At 38.9% G+C, this 23323-nt stretch overlaps 1 protein-coding gene and 1 long non-coding RNA gene across 4 annotated transcripts; both read left to right on the forward strand.

The window, feature by feature from the left end:
* LOC141353090 (E3 ubiquitin-protein ligase TRIM39-like) lies at window positions 1-21423 on the forward strand. The gene is made up of 8 exons (XM_073859522.1): window positions 1-123; window positions 5371-5460; window positions 5573-6123; window positions 6227-6322; window positions 6417-6650; window positions 11505-11646; window positions 19410-19436; window positions 20730-21423. Exons 2-8 carry the CDS (start codon window positions 5391-5393, stop codon window positions 21275-21277), a joined length of 1668 nt encoding a protein of 555 aa, XP_073715623.1. The 5' UTR covers window positions 1-123; window positions 5371-5390; the 3' UTR covers window positions 21278-21423.
* Window positions 12019-14441, forward strand: LOC129431791 (uncharacterized). 3 transcript variants are annotated; one of them, XR_012360123.1, is made up of 3 exons: window positions 12019-12816; window positions 13196-13260; window positions 13636-14441. It is a non-coding gene; the product is annotated as an uncharacterized lncRNA (long non-coding RNA). The 3 variants fall into 3 exon arrangements; XR_012360121.1 differs by having other exon boundaries at window positions 12023-12807; XR_012360122.1 differs by having other exon boundaries at window positions 12023-12232.
* Window positions 21424-23323: the final 1900 nt, after the last annotated feature.

Here is a 23323-nt window from a genome sequence, read left to right on the forward strand (position 1 = left end):
GTGAAAATGAAACTAAACTGAAGATCAACAAGCTGCAAGCTTTTAAACTCTTCATCTCTCCAAGAAAGAAGATATTTAAAACTTTAAAAGTCATACATGAACACATCTGATACTCATTCACAGGTAACATGATGAAAATATATGAGACATTTCTCTGAACAAGTTTCTGATGTTAGTGTTCTGGTTCAGTAGGGTTTATGGGTATATCTAACTAGAACACATTAGACTTAGTCGGGTTAATACATGAGTTAAACTAGTTGAACTGTTTTAATCTACAGTAAAATTATTATATGGTATTACTAAATCAAAGTGAAGTAAATCAAAGTTTAGTGTTTGTTGTCATTGAGTCACACGGCTTCAAGTGAACCAGGAAGTACAGTATGTGAACTGAAGACTGTCATGACTTTGGTCTTTGGATTCTTGGTTTCTTTTGTTTTTGTCCTGTGTGTGTGTGTGTGTGTGTTTTGACAGTTCTCACGTGCGCGTCTGCCATCGGAGCGATCTCATCATCACTGATTTCATTCACCTGCGACAACCACCTGTTTTTTATTTGTCTCCCCATTCGTTTGGTATTTAAGCTCTCTGTGTTTAGTTGCTCCTTGCGAGTTCGTTAATGTTATGTTGATTTAGTCTTGTCATGTCGTGTTCGCCGTTTTTGTTGGATTTATATATTTTTGACCTTTTTGTATTTTTTGCCATTTTTTGCTCTGCCTGCTCTGTCTGCTTTCTATCATTTACCTCTCATTAGGACTACAGCACCTCCGCTCCTCTCCGCATCAGTGGATAATTACACCTCTCTCTGCCCTGCCGGTCTTATGCCCTGCTGTCTCTCGTGTGTGGCCGTTGCTCTGTTGCACTGAGTGAGCTCCTCTCCGCCGCTCTGCTGTATCTATCGGACTTCATGATGTGCGCTGTCCAGAGTACTGGTAATCCCTGCTGTCCAGCAGCACTGTGACGGATCGTTTGGTGTCCAGCCTTTAGCCGGCTGCATTGTGTGTTTTCTACCAGTCCTGACAGACGAACTCGCCACAGATGGATCCAGCGGATACTGACAACTAGTGTTGGGCGATATGCCCTATTTTGAGATCGTCCTATCGTCAGCCTGTGAGATCGGCGATACACGATAGTATCGGGGGCGTGGCAGTAGTTTAATCATTTTTTATTTGTTAATTTTTTACACATTTTAACAAGTCACTTGATGGGTGGACAAAAAAGAACAAGAGCAACACCGTCATGACTGCAACCTTCTTAAAACTGATGCCATTAATGCGAGCGCTTCATTAAAACCCTAACAATGATTACTTAATAACTGTAAAAACATGCATCTGCACGCATATACAAACAATTCAATGCATTTGTTTAGTGCTGTTGCAGAAGACTACACGTGTCAAGCAGTGATGCTCTCATGCGCACCTGCTCATGACGCAGCACCTGGATTTAGTGCTAGAAGGAGTCCCAGACGCGCGCATTAAGTGCAGGTACGTGCAAAAAGGAATTCTCTCCGGGTAAAGTGAAGCCCACAAACCCTCATGCGAGGAAAAGCATGCATTGTGGATGTAAATGTTAAACTATGATGATGATAATAATAATAATAACCATTCGCCAACTTTCGTCATGACTATCGCCCTGAAAGCCTGCCAATGGCGATATGTCTGAAGATCGTCGATACACGATACTATCGTCTATCGGCACAACCCTACTGACAACGTACACTCTGCTCTGGCACAACATGGGGCATGGCTGGGGCAGCAGGATGCTCAGCTCTCTACCACATCACGGGAGGTGGAACGCCTTGCCGCTCGAGTTTCCGATCTCAACACTGTTGAAACTATTTGATCGGTCAGCACAGGGAGAAGCGGCCGCAACTCATCTGGTCCGTCTGGTGCAGGGTAGTCACACTGTCACGGATTACTCCATCCAGATCCAGACGTTGGCGGCGGTGTGTGGTTGGAATGAGACGGCTCTTCGGGTTCAGTTTGTAGAGGGATTAAGAGACGAGATTCAAGACGAGATTGCTACTCATGATCTTCCACGCTCCCTCGATGGTCTTATTCAGCTCGCTCTGCGGATTGAGAATCGTCTTCTGCATCGTCGCCACCGCCGCTCATTGCGTCATCGCGCTCTGCAGGACGAGGCGGCCGATTCATCTTCTCATTCTCCATCTGTCCATTCCCCTGTGCTGAGTGAACCTATGCAACTTGGAAGAATGAAGCTGACATCTAAGGAGAGAGAGCGGAGGTTGCTTAATGGACTATGTTTGTATTGTGGCAAACCGGGACATCAGGCACGGAACCGTTCACTAAAAGACAATGCCCCGTCGGTGAATCCAGGAGTCCTGGTGGGCACGGCCGCTCATGAAATCTCCTCTGTTTCCAGCACTCTTCTTCCGGTCCTTTTGTCTTTTGATGGTATGGAACACCCCTCTCGAGCTATTCTCGATTCTGGAGCGGAGGGGAATTTTTTGGATTTCGATTTGGCACGGAAGTGGGGAATTCCTGCCGTTCCTCTCAAGGTCCCGTTAACTGTATGGACTCTGAAGGGAAAGCAGACAGCACAGGTTACCCATTGCACTGCACCCGTTATTTTGCACATATCTGGTAATCATCGTGAGGAGATTGTGCTGTACCTCCTGCATGATTCTCTTTCTCCCGTTATTTTGGGACATGCATGGTTGGCACAGCACAATCCTCACGTTGATTGGCAGTGTAATGTTATTTTAGCATGGTCACAGTCTTGTCATGTGTCTTGTCTTGGGTCTGCTCCTTCTGGTTCTGTTCTTTCTGTTTCGATGGTCGATCTGACCGGGGTCCCGGCGGAGTATGCTGATCTATCTCTGGTTTTCAGTAAAGCCCGGGCCACCTCCCTGCCTCCCCATCGGCCCTATGGTTGTGCCATTGAGCTTCTCCCAAGCACTTCTCCACCTAAAGGTAGACTTTATTCTCTATCTGGTCCTGAAAGAGAGGCTATGGACAGTTATATTAATGATTGTTTGCGTGCTCGTCTCATTCGTCCCTCTACCTCTCCCGCTGGAGCTGGGGTTTTTTTTGTTAAAAAGAAGGACGGCTCCCTACGTCCATGCATTGATTACAGAGGTTTAAATGACATTACTGTTAAAAACAGATACCCCTTACCTTTAATGTCTACTGCCTTTGAGCTTTTGCAGGGAGCGCGTTTCTTCACCAAGCTAAATCTGCGCAAAGCTTATCACTTGGTGCGCATCAGAGAGGGCGATGAGTGGAAGACGGAATTTAATACCCCTTCCGGACACTTTGAATATTCCGTTTTACCGTTCGGTCTCTCGAATGCTCTGTCCGTCTTCCAGGCTCTGGTTAATGACGTGTTGAGAGACATGATAAACAAGTTTGTCTTTGTGTACCTGGATGACATTCTCATCTTTTCCCCTTCTATGCAGGCACACACTCAGCATGTTTGCAGGGTCTTACGATGCTTACTTGAGAATCAGCTTTATGTTAAGGCGGAGAAGTGCGAGTTTCATAGGAAGTCGGTTTCGTTCCTGCGTTTTGTCATTGCCGTAGGGGAGATTCGTCCTGATCCGGCTAAAATCAAATCGGTCATCGAGTGGCCAACCCCCGACTTGCGTAAGGAGGTTCAACGAATTCTGGGTTTTGCTAATTTTTATCGGCGATTCATCAGAAATTTCGGTCAGATTGCTAAACCTTTTATAGCACTCACTTCCTCTAAGGAGAGTTTTTGCTGGAACAGGGAAGCTCAGGAAGCCTTTGATATGTTAAAGTCCCGGTTTATCACTGCGCCTTTGCTTTCTATTCCAGATCCTACGGCTCAGTTTATTGTTGAGGTGGTTGGGCACTCTTCTTTGACCGATTTAACTTTACCCTCTCGTACCGGCCGGGTTCGAAGAACACGAAGCCCAATGCTCTCTCTCACTTGTTCGATTCTCCTTACACTAAAAGGACAGAAACCATCCTCCCAGATGGGCGGGTGGTGGGTGCCCTCCGCTGGGGAATCGAGCAGCGGGTGAGAGAGGCCGGCCGAGAGGGGGAAGTGCCAGATGGGTGCCCAGCGGGTCGGTTGTGTGTTCCTGCTGCGCTCCGTTCCGAGGTCATCCGGTGGGGCCATGAGTACAAGTTTGTTTGTCATCCTGGAGTTCGGAGATCGTTGGCTACCGTCCGTCAACGATTTTGGTGGCCTTCTATGGCATCAGATGTCAGACAGTTTGTATTAGCCTGTCAGGTGTGTGCTCGTAATAAGACCTCTCATCAAGCCCCGGTTGGTCTGTTAAAGCCCCTTTCTGTTCCCTCCCGCTCCTGGTCACATTTAGCCGTAGATTTTGTTACCGGCTTACCTAATTCTAAAGGTAACACTGTTGTTTTGACTGTGGTGGACCGTTTTTCCAAGGCGGTTCATTTTATTCCCCTCCCTAAGCTGCCATCTGCCAAAGAAACAACCCAGATATTGATTGAACACGTCTTTCGCTTACATGGTCTGCCCTCTGACGTGGTATCTGATAGGGGTCCAAAATTTGTTTCCCGTTTTTGGCAAGAGTTCTGTAGACAGATTGGCGCTACCGCCAGCTTATCTTCAGGTTATCACCCTCAGACCAACAGGTAATGTAAACGGGCTAATCAGGATCTTGGTCGTGCGCTCCGCTGTCTGACATCTCAATTTCCGAGCTCCTGGTGCCAACAGCTTCCCTGGGTTGAATATGCTCATAATTCTCTTCCTGTTTCTTCTACCAACATGTCCCTTTTCGAGGCTTCGATGGGTTTTCAGACACCTTTGTTCCCATCACAAGAATCCGATGCGGCGGTTCCGTCTGCTCTAGCCTTTGTTCAACGCTGCCCTGCTGGTCTCATGCCCTGCTGTCTCTCGTGTGTGGCCGTTGCTCTGTTGCACTGAGTGAGCTCCTCTCCGCTGCTCTACTGTATCTATCGGACTTCATGCTGTGCGCTGTCCAGAGTACTGGTAATCCCTGCTGTCCAGCAGCACTGTGACGGATCGTTTGGTGTCCAGCCTTCAGCCGGCTGCATTGCCGGGTTGTCATCCCTCATCTCCCCGATTCGAATTGGTGGTTTCCCTACATCGCGCTGGGCGCGCGATCTCCAGTGCACGTCTGAGACTTCTATCTTCTACTCTTCACTGCGGCAGAGAACTTTGGACAGTTTCTTGGACTATCTGTGACCAGCAGAGCAGTGGTTTGATTCCCCGAGTGTGATTCCAGTTTTTGCTCCCTGGCTAACCCAGTGGTTTTTCTCTGTCTATTATTTGATCTTAATTAAACATTTGAGTTATCTGCAATTGGATCCTTGCCTCTGTGTGTTTTCTACCAGTCCTGACAAAGACAGAATGAAAAACTGAAATGCTGTAAATTGTGATTGTTTTCTAAAAAAGTTTTAAAGAGAAGACGAACAATGGCAGAATCTTTACCAACATCACCAAAACCAAGACGGACCAGAAGAGAGAGTATGACTGACCCTCCATGTAAGCAAACAACCCAAAGCACATTATTTATTATATCTTACCATTAATTTAAGGCATATGGTAAATAGTGTGTAAGTGATAAATGTTGATGATTTCTCTTTGTGTTTTTTAGTTCTGTCATCCTCCAGTGTTTCTCTGTCTGAAGAGCTTCAGTGTTGTGTGTGTCTGGATGTGTTAAATGATCCAGTCAGCACTCCATGTGGACACAACTTCTGCAGGATCTGTCTGAAACAGTACTGGGACAACAGTCAGATCTACAGCTGTCCATACTGTAAAGAAACATTCAGTAAAAGACCAGAACTCAACATCAACACAACACTTAGAGAGGTCACGCAGATCTTTAAAGAAAAGTTCAGTCTGAGAAGATCTGAAGTCCTCTGTGACATCTGTGATGAAAGAAAACTGAAAGCCATGAAGTCCTGCCTGATGTGTCAGACATCTTACTGTCAAACTCACCTGGACCTTCATGAGAAAATTCATTTAAAGAAACACAAACTGCTGGATCCTGTGGAGAATATAAAGGACTATATATGTGAGAAACATGAGAGACCTCTGGAGCTCTTCTGTAGAGATGATCAGACATGTGTTTGTGTGTTTTGTACTGATGGAGATCACAAGAATCACAACACTGTTCCTCTAGAGGAGGAGAGTAAAGAGAAGAAGGTACGAGTTCATAACAACATTAATACATGCTTTATTCATCTGTTATACATATTCAAACAACATGATCTTTTGTCAGAAGATGAGCAAATGTGTCTGTCTATAGACTCAACTGATGAAGACACAGACATACATTCAGCAGATGATCCAGAAGAGAATCAAGAAGATTCAAGACATCAAACACTCAGCAGAACTCAGAAAAGTGAGTTGAAGATGTGAAATATTTGATGGATGATTTGTTTTGATTTGTCTTATAAATAAAGATGATGATTTGTAATGAAAAACTGATTTCTCAGAGAAGCAGAGAGGAAGAGAAAGCAGCGAGTGTTGAGGTCTTCAGTGATCTGATCAGATCCATTGAGAGATGTCAAACTGAGCTGCTGGAGATGATGGAGGACGAACAGAAAACAGCAGAGAAACAGGATGAAGATCTCATTAAAGATCTGGAGCAGGAGATCACTGAGCTGAAGCAGAGAGACAGTGAGCTGGAGAAGATCACACACAGTGAAGATCATCTTCATCTCATACAGGTCAATCTCTCTCTCTCTCTCTCTCTCTCTCTCTCTCGGAAGTGGTTAGAGCGTAATGTGAGGGGGTGGTTTGTGTTTGAGTTACTTCTTCCTTGTATTTTTTTCTTATTTATTTACATGTTCTTTTGTATTTGATTTGTCTTTTTTTGGGGGGCGGGTTGTTGTGTTATTTTTGTTTAAGGGAGGGTGGTTTTTTTGAGCGTGAGCGTGGAGCATGGCGGCTCCTCGAGCTCACGTTTTGAGCTCACTCACGCGTCGACACGGAGTAAAAGCGGCGTCCACAGTAAATGTTGAAAGCTGTTGTTTAGCTGTGGGAGAGGTCGTGGGGCACGAGAACATACTGTCTGCCTCAAGAAAGAATAGTGCCATTGTTATACTTTGGGTGCAATTAACAAAGCTAATGAGGTAGTTCAGAAGGGAGTTGTTATTGATATGGTTTTTACCTCAGTTCTCCCACTTTCACTACCGTCCAAGAGAGTAACTCTCTCGAATGTACCGCCGTTTATTAGTCACGCTGTATTAGCACAAGCGCTGTCTCGCTACCGAAAACTAGTCTCCTCGATTAATAAAATTCCAATTGGTCGGAGTTCCCCTTTACTAAAATATATTGTTTCTTTTAAACGTTCAGCCTTTATGGTTGTGAACAACGACGCTGATCTAAATTTCGCGCTCAATTTCCGTGTAGATGACTATAAGTATGTGGTGTTGTAACCACAGATAAGATTAAATGTTTCGGCTGTGGCAATGTTGGACATTTTGTCCGGGCTTGCCCCAGCAGACTGGAAGAGGAGAACCATGAAGCTGTCGCGGGTGGCACAGCTGATGGTACGGTGCAACCGGCCGCTCTGCCGGGTGATGATGTTGCTGAAGCCTCAGTCAGAGCGGATCCAACAGCGGTGCAGGTGAACGGACACGGTGAAATTCAAAGCGCTGGACCTGAGGAGGAGTTTTTGGTTTCATTGGAGGAGGAAACTATAAATGCTGATAACGAGGAAGACAAAGTTGAGTCAAGCGGTATAACTAGTAAAGAAACTGGCATAGAGGCGATTCGGGAGAGGGACAGTGGCCTAGTGAAAGTGGTTCAGAGCAGACAATTTTTAAAATGCCTTTAAAAGGGAAGAAGTTTGATAAAGTTGATTATAGACAACCTTAAAAACTTGAGCTTGGTGACATTGCTGATCGGATAGATTCTGAGAGTGATAAGCGCTCTTTCTGATACGAGTGTTGGTTTGTCGCAAAATGAGACCTCCAGTCGTGATTATGGTGTAGATGATATCAAACTGTTCCTTAAGGCTACAAAGAATAAGAGAGGAGTTTTAGTTGGCGAGTACTTTCCAGATGTTGAACAGTTTGTTTAAAAAACTAAGGCCTTTATGGCTGATGGTTGTTTTTCAAATAAATAAATGTACCGTCTTAAGAAAATAGTACGAAAACTCAATCTGGATTTAAATGAGGGCAGGGAACAAGCTTAATATAATGCATATGGGTTATAGGAAGATTTTGTTTTTATTTTTTTATTATTTTATTAAGACTGAAGTGTGTTTTGCATCACTAAATGTGAATGGTGCAAGAAATGTTAAGAAAAGAGCTGAATTGTTTGAAGTAATTAAGCAAAAAAGAATAGATGTTATATTTTTACAAGAGACACACAGTGAATGAAAAACGCTGCTGACTGGATGCAGGAATGGAATGGCATTTCTGTATTTAGCCACAACACCTCACTGAGTGGTTGGTGTTGGTATTTTATTTTCTGGGAGTTTTTGTCCAATCTCATACAATGTAGATGAGATTGTTAAAGGAAGACTTTTAAAAATAAGGGAGATTTTTGAAGAATATGTCTTTGTTTTTGTATGTGTGTATGCTTCAACATCGGCAATCGAAAGAATTGTTTTTTTAGACACACTTAATTCTACGTTACAAAAGTGTTGTACAGAAGAGTATTTATTTGTAGGGGGAGACTTTAATTGCACAGAAAATGTTATTGACAGAAACCACATTGAGCCCCACATGCCTTCACGTGTGCGTCTCACCAAGTTAATAAATGTGAATGATTTAAGTGACATTTGGAGACATTTTCATGATGGACAAAGACAGTATACATGGGCGCATGCTCGTGATAATGTTGTGTCTCTTGCCAGACTAGATCGTTTTTATGGGTTTAAGCACCATTTGAGGATTTTTAAAAGTTGTGACATCATACCAGTCTGTTTTGCTGATCATCATATGAATTTAGTATCTTTCTTTTTGAATCAAATTAAGCCTCAAAGTGCATGCTGGCATTTCAATACAAGTTTATTGTGTAATAAGGATTTTAAAGATGTTTTTACTTTTTTTGGAAGGATTTTCAAAATACAAAAGACACTTTTCCAAATTTACAGCAGTGGTGTGAAAAAGTAAACAATTATGTCAACAGTACACTCGAAGTGTTACCAGTTACCAGTGAGTCAAATAGATGCATGAAAGTCTTGGAGGCTGAGATAATACAATTACAAAATTGTATTATGGGAAAGTGCCTGGAATTGATGGCCTTCCAGTCGAGTTTTACCAATTTTTTTTTGTGGAAATAAGGGAGACCTTTTGGGAGTACTCAATGATAGTTTGGACTCTGGTAGACTACCAGTGAGTAGTCGTAGAGCGGTCTTCACTCTCTCCCGAAAGAAGGCGATTTATTAAAAATTAAGAACTTGCGCCCTGTTTCACTTCTCTGCTCCGACTACAAATTACTCTCGAAGGTCTTAGCTAATAGACTAGCGGAGGTAATAGGTTATGTAGTACACCCAGACAAGAAGTATTGTGTGCCTGAAAGATACATTTTTGACAACATTACTTTCATTCGAGATATTTTTGAAGTCTCCAAGATGCTAAATATCAATATTGGCATTATATCCCTAGATGAAGACAAAGCGTTTGATAGAGTTGAGCATTCCTATTTGTGGACAACTTTAGAAGCCTTTGGTATCTCTGTAGACTTTATCAAAAAGGTGAAAGTGCTCTATGGTAACGCTGAGAGTGTACTCAAGATAAACGGTGGCTCATGTTCCCTTTTTAAAGTTGGTAGGGGTGTTAAACAGGGTTGTTCCCTGTCTGGGATGTTATACACATTAGCAATAGAACCCCTGTTACAGAAATTAAGAGAAAACATTTGTGGACTGAATTTGCATGTATGTAACAACAACATCTCATTATCTGCATATGCTGATGATGTGGCAGTTTTAATTAATGGTCAAAATTATGTACAGGTTTTAATGAGAATTTTAGAAGATTTTAAATGTTTATCGTCAGCAAGGGTGAATTGGAATAAGAGTGAGGCAATTTTAGTTGGAAATTGGGTGAGAGGCAAACCAGACCTTCTTGATGGTTTTCATTGGGGGACAGAAGGTTTTAAGTATTTAGGAGTGTTTTTGGGCGATGAAATGTTCATGCAGAAAAATTGGGATGGGGTTGAGGAAAAATTGAAAAGTCAACTTGATAAGTGGAGGAGGCTATTACCAAAGTGGATGGCGGGATATAGTGAGTTCCATTTTGAAATGCGCTAAAGGACTGGGGCTAGATAAAGCCCTGTTCTTAATGGACCCAATTAAACTAAATTTGAAGGGACTGTTTTTTTTATAATAACCTTTTTAAGGTTTGGAGTCTTTTTTCTTTGCAGAGAGATTGTACAGTATCCTCTCTTTATTGGCTACTGGAGGAGCCAATAATAAATGGAGCCCATCTTGATATAACAAAGGACAATTTAGCGCATTTTTACGAAATTCACACAAAGTAACACTTGGACATTTAATTCATAAGGCTGGATTGGACTTTGACAGAACGGAAGAGGTGGCCTCTTGTTTGAAAATCAGATCTTTGCGAACTGTCGAACAAATGTTGAAAAATTGGAGGACCCTGATCAGCAATGAGGAGAGGTTGTTACTTTTGGAGATGTTAATGAGTCAAATATGATGGATGTCTTTCCAAACCTTACCATTGTTCCTAAATTAGACATTTGCAGTGTTTCGGTTTAAATGATAATAAACCCATGAGTGTTGAGTTATACACAGCTACTAGTTTTACAAAAAGTGTGTTAAAGTTTTTAACAAAAAGGTTTTAAACAACAGAGTTGACACATGGCTTAGAGTCCTGGGTGTGAATGAAAATGTAGAGCCTGAGTGGGGATCTTTGTATAAGCCACCGTTATCTAAAAGGGCTGGAGACTTGCAGTGGAGATTGCTTCACTGTGCCATTGCAGTCAATGCTTTCATTTCTGTTCTTAACACGGAAGTTACTGAGAAATGTCCTTTTTGTTCAAAGAGAGAAACCGTACTTCATGCTTTTATGGAATGTGACAGACTGAAACCTCTTTTTTTAATTCTGGAAAGTGTTTTTCTTCCTTTAGAGAGGTGTTTTCTATGTTAATTTTCATTTTTGGTTTTAAGTTTTCACGAAGCAGAAGATATACTTGTCAGCTCTTAAATTTTGTCATAGGTCAGGCAAAGCTGGCCATTTATATTAGTAGAAAAAAAGAATTGAAAAGTTGGCAAGTGATGATGTGGTGTTAACGTTTTTTAATCTAGGTAAGTCAAGAGTTTTAATTGATTTCTGTTATTATAAGTCCACAAAAGATCTTTTAACTTTTGAGATGATATGGTGTAGTAATGGTGCTTTATGTTCTGATCGATGATGAGCTGTTTTTTACAAATGTGATGTATTTTGGTTTGGTTGTGTTTTTGTTATTTTTCGTTTTGTGATGTGTGATGCAATGTTATCAGTTATGTCTTGAAGTAATGGTAAAACAATATGAGGTCGCAGTAATAAATAGGCCTTTTAAAATTCAAAATTCTCTCTCTCTCTCTCTCTCCCTCTCTCCTGCTGTAGATTGACCCATCATCCCTGTACAGAGCTCCAGACACGAATAACTGGTCTGAGATCAGTATGAAGACTCATGTGAGTGTGGAGACTCTGAGGAGAGCTCTGACTCAACTACAGGAGACTCTCAATGAAAAACTCACTCAAGCTGGTAGGTGAATATTATTTACATCAATGATCAGTGATTATTATTATTATTGTATCATCACAGGAACCGCTTCACTGTTTGTATAATTCCTCAACTGGTCATTTCAGAATGAATAACTTGAGCTGTACGGTCACATGTTTGTAAATTTGTGACGGTTACTAGGGCTGTGATGGATCACAAAACTCACGGTTCGGTTTAAATTACGTTTTTTTTTTTAGGCACGGATCGGATCATTTTTCTTGTGAACTGGGAAAAATCTAATAACAAATAAAGAAATTACAAACATTTATAAAAAAGAACAAAGTTGCACATTAAGTAAGGTCGGAAATTAGCATTACACTCTAAAAATGGCTGGGTTATTTTTTAACCCAAAATGCTGGGTTGAGTCTGTTGGGTTGTTTTGCTGGGTTATTTTTTTACATTTTAAACACTTTTTGGGTCATTTCAGTTTTCTAGGTGTTGGGTTAAAACTGCTGGGTTATTATGTTGGGTTGTTTGAAGAGGCTCACGTGCTTCGCGCCCTTGATGTTTGAATGTGCTCAGCAATGGTCGTCGTAAAGGACAGAGTCACTGAAGCAGTTGTTTCAAGGTAAGTTTATATGCTTTTGTGAACATTTCATGAATATAAACAAGATTATAACATTTTGCGAGACAGCAACGTGTTAATTTATACTGACTAAGACGACGGGTGTAATTTAGAGGAATGACGACTGTTACCTCAGATCGCCATTTACACAAATTGACTTGAATAATCGTTCTAAGATGTTTGATATGGCATATTAATAAAATTAATAAAACAGATGTTACAAAATCCCCATCACACGGTTGATTACGTTAACTCATGACAATTTCTGTAAGCCTTTAACAAGGCGAGTCAAAACCGGTACAGAGTCGACCTCCGCAACCCACTTCGGCTTTTTGTGTCACACACGCGCATAGTTTTCCCTTTCCCAGCTTAACAAGCGATAGCGACGCTGTTAAATTAAATTTAGCGACAAACTAATTGCTTTCTTGTCATTCGATATGTAAAGACAGACCGCAAAGGGCGAGGCGCGAGCAGAAGCACATGTTAACTTTACCGGCGGCTCCGCGGCGGAGGATCACGGAGCCGTCGTCTACGCTGTCACTGAGGCAAAGACAAGAAGCACATTCACTTCACAGTCGGTACGGCAGGTAACGCGTCGATAAATTAAAACGAAACAGCGTTTCCAAGAACTGGTGTCTTATATGTATGCTTGTTCCTCTCTTTTAAAATGAAACAATAATTTAAGTGTTTGAATATGAACTTGAAAACATAAACGTATTTGTCACCAAGACGGAGGCTGCGTGGAAGTGACTATCTGTTAACAAACATGTATATGTGTACTGTTATCTGAAATTAGATGTGTTATTGAGTCACTATTTTATATTCATTTCATAATATTTTTGGGTTGTCTCCTGTGATTTCAAATGTTTATTGACCAACCCTCTGATCTGTGGCTGATACTGTAACAGAGATGTTATGTTTTTAGCAGAGATCAGATGTGATGTTGTTTTCCAATTCTTTTTTTAGAGTGTGCAGAGTTTTTATGTCCATCCATTGATGAGGCTAGCAAGACCTTCATACAACTTCAGCCAGTAAGTATAACATTTAATAATTCCTATTTAAAATATATTTAGAATGTCTTAATTATCTGCTACATTTTAGTTCTGCAGTACTTTATTCTTTATAGTCAGATCAGATCATCATATTTGTCAGTCTGTGTGGTTTGCAGCCTTTGTTGTTGGCAAAAAAGTTAAAGGAGTGTAACACCAAAGTCTTATGCAAACTGTAAACAGGCTATTGCATTTTTGGGAAAAAAATCTCACACGTGGTGGTAATGCGGCCAGGGATGCAAATGAAACCCTTACAATTTTTATAAAATATATAATTCACTTGGCCCACATGGTTTTCTGAATACTTCAATCTGATCATTCAGTTCAGACCACTAAAAGTGTTTTCCTCTTTTGTAGATTGCAACAAATGTGGTGGAATTTCTTCTCTGGACAGAATCCTCGAAACCCTTTCCTTTCGTCCTGGCCATGGGAAACATGCAGCAGATCTCTCAATCTTTTTTCTCAATCAGTCTCTCTGAATACGGAAGTGACTTAAACTGCAATTCGGCCAAGATGGCGACGGCACGCACCGCCTACTTTAAGCTTCAAAAATGCTCTTCACAAACCAATGGGTGACGTCACAGACACTACTTGCATATTTTTTACAGTCTCTGGTTTAAAGGCATTTTAAGTGCTTAAAAAAATAAATACCCCAGGCAATGTGCTTCTATGGGAATTCCTGTAGTCTGTCATTTTTCAAATGGATGAATCCCCTGCTGTTCGATTCCTTTGTACATCTTTGTTCGCGACGAGTAACTTTAATAAATGAAGTATTTTTAGTCAAATACATTCCATTCTGTGAAACTTAAAACATTTGTTCTTTAAAAAAACTTTACACATCTATGAATGATTACATTGTTTCTTTTTTACACTGCTGTAGTTTTGTTTATGTACATTTCAGTATTTCATATATATACTGTAAAATTACAAATTCTGTCTTAAATTCAAACGAATTGATTCAACCTGTTACATTGTTACTTCAATGTGCATAATTTATGATATTTTATAAATATATTTATACTTGGGTCAGTAAGCAGTCCTTTAAATGATTTTGCAACTTACAACTGTAAAAATGTAAGAGTTTGTAGTTATTTTGCAATCAAATAAACATTTATTTGCTGTTAACAATGGTCTTGATTTACAATAAAGCACATGATAAAAAATAACCCAGCAAGAATAACCCAAAACCCAGAATATTAATCCTATAAATTGTTAAAATGACTACATGTTTGGTTTTCTCAACAACCCAACCTGCTGGGTTAAAATGTGTTACCCAACGTGCTGGGTTACTTTAACCCAGCATGTGTTCTGTCCAATATTTACCCAGCACTGGGTTGCCAATTGGGTTGTTTTTAACCCAACCATTTATAGAGTGTAGGTACAGAAATCTAATTAAATAAATAATAACACTCTCTTTATTGTATAAATTAAATATTATTATTATTATTATTATTATTTAGAGCCACATAAGTGATTTTCTCTTTGTCTTGGGTTGTTTGATTAACATTAATTAACTTAAGTAGGTTAATTGAGGTTACTGTCTCTTTAAGACCAAATAAGCACAGACTGGTTTCTGACTATAATTCTCTTAAGTCATAAACAAATGTTTTTATTAGAAAAAGAATACTGTAAGATCATTTTGTGTGTATGTGCTCTGTCAAGAACAGAAAGATTTTATGTTGGCTTACTTTTTGAAACGCGTCTCAGTCCGTACTGTATATGCACTACTGAGGGCACTTAAACGCGTGCACACACACAGGCGAATTCCAAACGGCGCTTCAGGAAGAAGAAGAAGAAGATGCAGCATAAAAACATTACGTTGTTTTTCATTGCTCTATTCAGAAAATGTATGTTAATGAACTACAGTATGAGACACAGTAGCGCAACTCTCTCTATAGTTTACACATCAAGAGTTCTGATCTTTGAAAGGATGATCTGACTGGAGCTGGACTGGACACATTTAACCACATGCGCGTACAGAAATCTGCTCACTTTAGCGCCTTTTTGAAAAAAAAAATGCGGTCCGTCACAACACTAACGGTTACACACTCACCTGCTCACCACTCACCTTCATGTCACAGACACTTAAAATAAGAGCATAAGTACTACAATAAACAAGGACAAATCAATAGTGATCGACAACAGTGTTCTGTTTTAGGTGTATAAGTGAAGTAAACCTTGTTTAATGGGGCGTTGCACTAAAATTCAATTCAATTTATTTATATAGCACTTTTCACAATTGGTGATTGTTTCAAAGCAGCTTTACATTAAAATAGTGCATCAATTGCCACCAACTAGCACAGACTATAAACACAATACCAATTCGTTTTTTAATATGTATCCTCATGAATATATGGTGTTATAAACACTCATTTTTCAGTCTTGCGTTCTTCTTACTTCCGTCACATACTGTACAATGAAAATCTCATATCCGTGAGCCAGTTATGATCAGGGGCGCCGCTAGCAATTTTGGGCCCTATGAAAAAATAGGAGGTCGGGCCCCCTGCCATACCCATTTCGCACCAAACATAGAATCAAACCTAGCTATCCAAAATTTTTGTCTGCAATTTATTAATACAGACCTATTTCTATTGTTTTGACCACAATTATCAGTATTTATAGAGACCTACAATGTTTGCAGATAAGATGATTTATTGTGCAAATGTACATGTAATTGAAAAACACAGTACAGTAATTAAATATTCAGAGAAAATGCAAAATTCTTAATCAGAGATTAAAGAGAATTGTGACCATGCCTGTGAAAACCCAGCTGAAGTATTTATTTGTGGTTAACTGTTTTCTACATAAAATAATCCTACATAATGTAAAGAACATTTTGTGAAAATATAAACTTGATATCTTTAATATTGACTGAGTAATGTCATGTCAGCGATTGAAGTCATATAATCGATAAGATTTAATACTTTAGTCTGATTTTCACAGGCAGTGACATACCCTACTGTATACTTGAGCTTACACACACACATAACATTGTTACATTTAAAAATGGCAAACAACAACAATGCCTCTTCTAGAAATTGACCTTCTGCCTTAAATAAGACTGGGTCAAAAATGCTTGACCAAACCTTGTATTATAATTATTAGCATTATTTATGAGGTGAAGAACAGGTTTTACACACCAGCAGCTTCAGTAAAGCAAAAATAACGACACATTATGAAACCGTGAACTGGAGAAAACGGCTATACTCTTAACGTAAATGATTTTTCAGATTGTTTTTTAATTAATGGGACTCTAAAGCCCGGGATACACTGCACGATTATTGGCTGTCCCAAACGAAAGATTGCCATCGTACAAATTACATGGTCATATGAGAGACAGCGATCTTTTAACAATATAGCCTACATACTGGGAACTATATTCACAGAAGGCGAAGCACTGCTCCCAGTATGTATACGGTTAAAAGTTAGCTGTGTCTCATATGATAAGGTGACCAGACGTCCCCGTTTTCCGGGGACAGTCCCGTTTTTTGGTGTTCTGTCCCCGACTGAAGCTGTCCCCGGAAATGTCCCCGTTTTACAGCATGTCCAAAACAACCAGCAAATACACTGATAAACCCGATCAACATAGCGTTTGTAGTACCATACTGGAGCAATCATGTAATGATAATTTTCACCAGCAGAGGGGGCCGCAAGCTACTGATTACTTGCGCACCCCACTGATTTAGCGATGAAGAATTTACAACGAGACACATGAGAAAGCAGCATCATCAATCAAGTTATCATAAGATATGAAAACAGTTAAAGTTATGGGGGCTTAAAGTACTAACTACTCATGTTAAATTAAAATAATAAACCAATGAAGTGAACTGATCACAGTATGTTACGGAGCATTTGTTTTGTGTAGGCTAAATATGTTTACATTTTGCAATATTCCTTGTTTTTTTCACGTTTACAATGTTATGAAATCAGCTGAAGTAGTACCAGAAGTCATTTTTGATGAGGTATGTCTCTTGTGTAAAAAACGGGAGATAATAGATTTTTAGGCTACAGAAATTGTTCAATTAATTGAATTAGAAACAATGCAAAAATGACTTTCTTATTAGTATTTTTCTCTTGTTTTCAGTACAAATACAAAAAAATTCTTAAGTCAAGATGCATTTTCTTGATGGGCAAAAAGACCTAAGAATATAAGTCTATTTTTTAGACCAAAATATCAAATTTGTGCTTAAAACAAGCAAAAAAAATCTACCACTACTTAATTAAAGAAAAATATTTTTGTATGTTTTAAGCACAAATTCACTTAAATTTATTTATTTTTTTGTCTTTAAGCTAGATTTTTCTTAGGGGATTTTGCTTATCAAGAAAATGCATCTTGTTTTAAGATTTTTTAGATATTTGTATTGAAAATAAGAAAAAATTATATTAAGTAAGAAGAAATTCATTTTTTGCAGTGAACCCACAACAATAAAAAAGAAAACTTAAAAAAAAAAAATTTGTCCCCATTTTTTAATTTATAGATAACAACAAATGAGATTTTAATGATTTTTCACCATTTAACTAGAAAATGTCCCCGGTTTTCATTTAAAAAATCTGGTCACCTTATCATATGACCTTGTTATTTGTACACGGTGTGACTATACAAACCACAACACATAAATAGGAAAATGTTTGCGTTATTTTGTCACTTATACGAAGCAGTATGCTAGCTGAAGCTATTTACTTCCAGTCTTTGTGCTAAGCTAAGCTAGCGGGGGCTGCGTCAGACAGCATTACAGCACGCACAGAGATGAGAAATGTATGTATGGACTTATCTTACTCTGGGGAATACGGTGAATAAGCTAAATTACCAAAATCTGGGCGTGTTCCTTTAAGAAAAACAACATTTCAGATAAAATTAAATTTTTTCGTTTGTAACAAATTTGTTTTAGTTGATGTAAATAGTTACTAAATAGTAAATACGTTACTAAATAGTTCCAAAATATGTTTAAAAAAATTTAAAATGAAGAAAACACAAAGACAACAATAACAAACAACCCTTTGTCTTAAATATTTGATATTAAAATTATAGACATGTGAGATTAAAGCATTAAAGAATCCCACCGGCCCACCTGGAATATCACTTGGTCCACCTTTCATCTCATATCTGGAGCTGGGCCTGCTCCACACTGTGAGACTGTGGATTGAAGAAGGCACTAAAAACATAGGGTAAAGACGAGGCGGGGCTAAGAGGGCCCAGCTTAAGGGGGTTGCGCGTGCGGCACAGTCCTTGACTGGGGGCCCCAAAAGTTCATGGGCCCTTAGAATCGTCCTAATCCCCCCCTGCTTACGGCGCCCCTGGTTATGATATTCAAAACAAACGTCTAAATGGGTTTCCTGTCATCCTGGGCTTTGAATCCATGGCATAATTAAGTTGATGTCCACAAAAATATCCTTTTAAAGACCCTCCTTTCTTGTTTTACATTTTTTACACATTTGTGCCATCGAAACACAATATCGCTCTTGTCGTGTGATGCAGCTCTATAGCAAATTTTTTATTTATGATTTTATTGTTTTGCCCTTTTCTTAGACACAAAGTGTAAATCTTAAAATATTTAAATGCATGATATGAAACATTTCTAATCAGACTCTCAGAAAGGAAGGTACAAAAGTAAAAGTCACCGTGGTACCTTTTCAAAAACTACACTTTTGTACCTTAAAGAACATGTATGTACCTAAATGTTACATATTAGGACCTTTTTAAAAGTTCCAATGACAACTTTTGTACCTTTTTCTGAGATTGTATTTAAAACTGTTTTTGTTAAAGAAGTACGGAAAATGTACCGAGTGGTTTTTGGGAAAATGAGTTAGGAAAGAGTCAAGAAACTGAAAACACAAAAGTGTCTTGAGAGAATACAAAACACTACACAAGAGATCACAAAAAAATCTTTTTTTTTTGCTTCCCCACCATTTAAAAACACTCTACTCTTTAGAAATGTGCATGAAGTTTTAGAGAAATAATAAAAAAGAAACAGAATCTGCATGTACAGTATAACCACAAAAATAAAACTGCTGCTAATGACCCACATATAATCCGCTATAGAAATATAGTTACTGATTGTTGTTATCTGTCAGTGTTTTAAAGTTTCTTCTGTAAACTCTTGCTGATGTTTTATTGTGATATGTCTTGACAGTGATGATGAAGATGCAGCAGTATGCAGGTACAATGTGTGATCTACACTCTTCTCTCACATTCACTAACAATAATACTTTACATACACAAACTCATCTCTACTATTAGGGGTGTAACGGTACGCAAAAATCACGGTTCGGTGCGAACCCCGGTTTTGAAGCCACGGTTCGGTTCATTTTCGGTACAGTAAGGGAGAAATGCAAACATTAAACTGCAGGTTGTTTATTACTATAAACTTTTTTTTACAATTTGTTTACACTTTTTTAAACACTTTTTATTAAAATATAACATATAAAATATATATAAAATGAAAAAATAATAAATAAAATACTACTGCAAAGTTCTTTTTTTTTTACATTATTTTATAACAGAAGGTAACTCTTTTCTTAACCTTCTCTTAAACTTTTTCTACTAAAACCTTGAACTAACAAATTCAATTCCTGAATACATTTATGAACTATTAGCCTACATTTTTGCCACCAAAAATTTTCTGTTTTGATTTATTTTGGATTGTTTAACTCACAGTATTGAATTGGCTATGTACCATCTCTGTATAAAAATATTATTACTGCTCTATGTGTAACTGCATAGCAAGCAACATGATGATATACTTATTATACACTCATTTTGAGATTAGTGAGCTGCATACATAGCCATCTTTGATCTTTTGCACTTTCTCCTAATCTTTGCTTGTGTCATCAATGTAAGCTGTGACTTTACTTACGAACCCCTCCGCAGCTGAGTAACAGCTGAGTAAGCCCGGGTTACAGCTCTTCTCTGTCCCGACCAGCTGATCGCATTGTGACAATGATATGATTGACGTGATATGCAGATGAAAAATCTGATCACGCATTCCTTATTCTTGCTGTCACAGAAAGCGCGTCTCATGAATGCGTAGCAACGAAAAACGTGCATCCTCTCACGCACTTTTGAAAGAACAAAGCAGCGCGTTGACACGCGTTTAACATGCGCTTTTAGATACGACACGTAAACGTTTACATCAATAATCAAACGTATATACAACTAAGTAAATAAAAATCTTTCTGCGGGCCGAATTATGTTATATGTTTGACAGAAGACTTGCGCTGAAAGCGGAGACTTCCGCCACTTAATATGTTAGTGCGAAAACGCACGTATTATGTTCCGCACAGGCGCACACAAAATGCATTCGGCCTTTCGGTGCACGTGTGCACCGTGCCGAAAGCCCTGAACCGAAACGGTCCGGTTCGAATACACGTACCGTTACACCCCTATCTACTATTAAAAACACATCAACATCTTTATATTGTCATTCATATTCTCTCATCTCTCTCTCTCTCAGTGGATGTGACTTTGGATCCTGATACAGCAAATCCAGAACTCATCCTGTCTAAAGATAGAAAACAAGTGAGAACTGGAGACATTCAACATGAACTATCAGATAATCCAGAGAGATTTAATCCGTGTCCCTGTGTGCTGGGAAAAGAGGGATTCACCTCAGGGAGATTTTATTTTGAGGTTCAGGTGAAGGACAAAACTAGATGGGATCTAGGAGTGGCCAGAGAATCTATCAACAGAAAGGGAAAGATCACAATGACTCCACAGAATGGATTCTGGACTGTGGCTCTAAGGAATAAGAATAAATATTTGGCCTGTGCTGATCCCCATGTCTCTCTGCGTGTGAAAGTGAAACCACAGAAGGTCGGGGTGTTTGTGGATTATGAGGAGGGTTTGGTTTGTTTTTATGATGTAGAGTCCAGGTCTCATATCTACTCTTTCACTGCTCAAACTTTCGCTGAGAAACTCTTTCCTTACTTCAGCCCATGTTTTAATGATGGCGGTAAAAATTCAGCTCCTCTGATCATCTCACCTGTTCATTACAACAAATAAATTCACATCCAGATTATAAAACATTAAGTGAAACATTTATAAAAAATTGAGAACTATGAAAAAACTAAATATTAATTTCCTGTTTTTCTAATGATAATATGTACAGTAAATCTTCAGTATTTGTTTTTAAATACAAACCCAAATGATTAATTTCTAGACATAAAGTCTAAAATAAAGTTTTATAATTCTCCATAAATGAGTTTTTTACAAGTTTTTCTTGACTCTTACATTCATGTTAGTTTGCTTGATTAGTTTGAGAATAAATCTCAAGATTTTATTTAAATTTTAATTTAAATCTCATTTGTAGATGTAGTTAAAACTACTACAATTCATTACATATGAGAAAGCTTTTTTAGCTGGGGTATTATAGGTATCTCCATTTCATGTTTGGTATTGTGGTTTTATTTAAACAATGAAGTTCAACAACAACTAAAAGTAAAACAAGACGATTTAGATAATATACTGTATACACAAGTTCAACAAAAACAGGATTGAAAGTGAACAAGTTAGCATTTTTTATGCTTCTTCATCCTCATCCCAGCAAACAAAAGTCAGTTTCTAAGAACGCTTCTTAAACGTTGCTAAGATTCACCTTTGGGCTTTGGTCTGTCCATTTTAAGAGACAGAGGGATGAAGGGGGGAGTGTAAAGCCATTATTTTAAGTGGACCATCTATGGCGCTGTCACAGATTCACCAGAGCTGCGTTCAGCCCCGACAAAATGTTGCAGCTACGGTAGCTGAGAAGGCCAGGTACAATGTGTGCATATTATTATTTTTAAATATTTCCTAAATCGTTATAAATACGTGTTTAATACTGTAAAATACACTCAATGTTACAGTCACTGCCCTTGCCGTCCTGAATGAAAGACAACATTCCAACTTAAACCCATTGTGCAAGCTGTCTCTTTAGTACCACATGGTTTATTTACATGTTGCTGCTGATTTGACTGCAGTACGACACACCCTGACACACCCACCAAACAAGAGAAAACATATCTCAAATCCTGTTGCACACCGGTGCACAACTATTCAAGAAAACTGTCCTTCAACCCGGAAACCGTTTTGAATGTGAATGTACCCCAGGTTCCTCACTCAGACTACAGACATTTCAACTTCGTGCACACATGTCAGTTTTCAGAAAAGTGTTCGTTGACACGTACGCGTGTATATACGGTTTAACGAGAAGCTCAAGGCCATGTAAGCCAATCAGAATCCCGAAAACAGCAACAAATCACTTCCTGATCCTTTTTTTATACAAAGTCGCACTTTTAGCGTAGGTGCGAGCTCTGGCACATACTGTGATGTTGGCTGGCTAAACATCCGTATGCAACCGTGTAACCGAAGATTTTCCAAATCTCCACTCTAGTCGGAGTTTTTAGAAAGAATCGGATTCAGCGGCGAGTTCTCCATTTGCGTGTAAATGAAGGGGACTGTCTCAGTTTTTTAAAATAACCATGTACGTGTAAACAGGGCCTCACTCTACTGCCACATTCCCTGTCACCTGATTACTAATCACCGTCACCTGCCCTCACTATAAAAGACTGCCACATTCACTCAGTCCCCATCCGGTCTGTCTTACCATCATCTCATCATCTGCAAACCTGCTACATATCCCATCTGCCTGATGATTGTTACATGTTTTTAATAAACACAAATTCTGTTTTACTCCGTTGTCAGTCTACCATAACATGCACATTGTAATTAGAAACTATCAATACAGAAGACAAACCAATAGGCCGCTGTCCCAGCATGAAGGGTCACACTGCAAAAAATGACTTTCTTACTTAGTATTTTTGTCTTGTTTTCAGTACAAATATCTATAAATTCTTAAATAAAGATGCTATTTCTTGATGAGCAAAACAACCTAAGAAAATAAGTCTAGTTTATAGACAAAAAATAAACAACAATACATTTTAAAAGTAAATTTGTGCTTAAAACAAGCAAAAATATCTGCCAATGGTGTGTAGCAAATGGAGGGGTTACGGAATAGTGTTGTTTAAAACAACCAATCATCATTTTGATAAAGTTATTCATTAATAATTAAAT

This window comes from Misgurnus anguillicaudatus, chromosome 21 (genome assembly GCF_027580225.2).
Source record: "Misgurnus anguillicaudatus chromosome 21, ASM2758022v2, whole genome shotgun sequence".
Lineage (NCBI taxonomy): Eukaryota > Metazoa > Chordata > Actinopteri > Cypriniformes > Cobitidae > Misgurnus > Misgurnus anguillicaudatus.

Excerpts from the sequence above, each read along its gene's own strand:
- LOC141353090 (XM_073859522.1), top strand. The coding sequence starts at position 5,391 with ATGGCAGAATCTTTACCAACATCACCAAAACCAAGACGGACCAGAAGA. Across the intron at positions 6,124-6,226 it reads AGGAGAGTAAAGAGAAGAAG|ACTCAACTGATGAAGACACA; the intron begins GTACGAGTTCAT and ends GTCTGTCTATAG. Across the intron at positions 11,647-19,409 it reads TGAAAAACTCACTCAAGCTG|TGATGATGAAGATGCAGCAG; the intron begins GTAGGTGAATAT and ends ATGTCTTGACAG.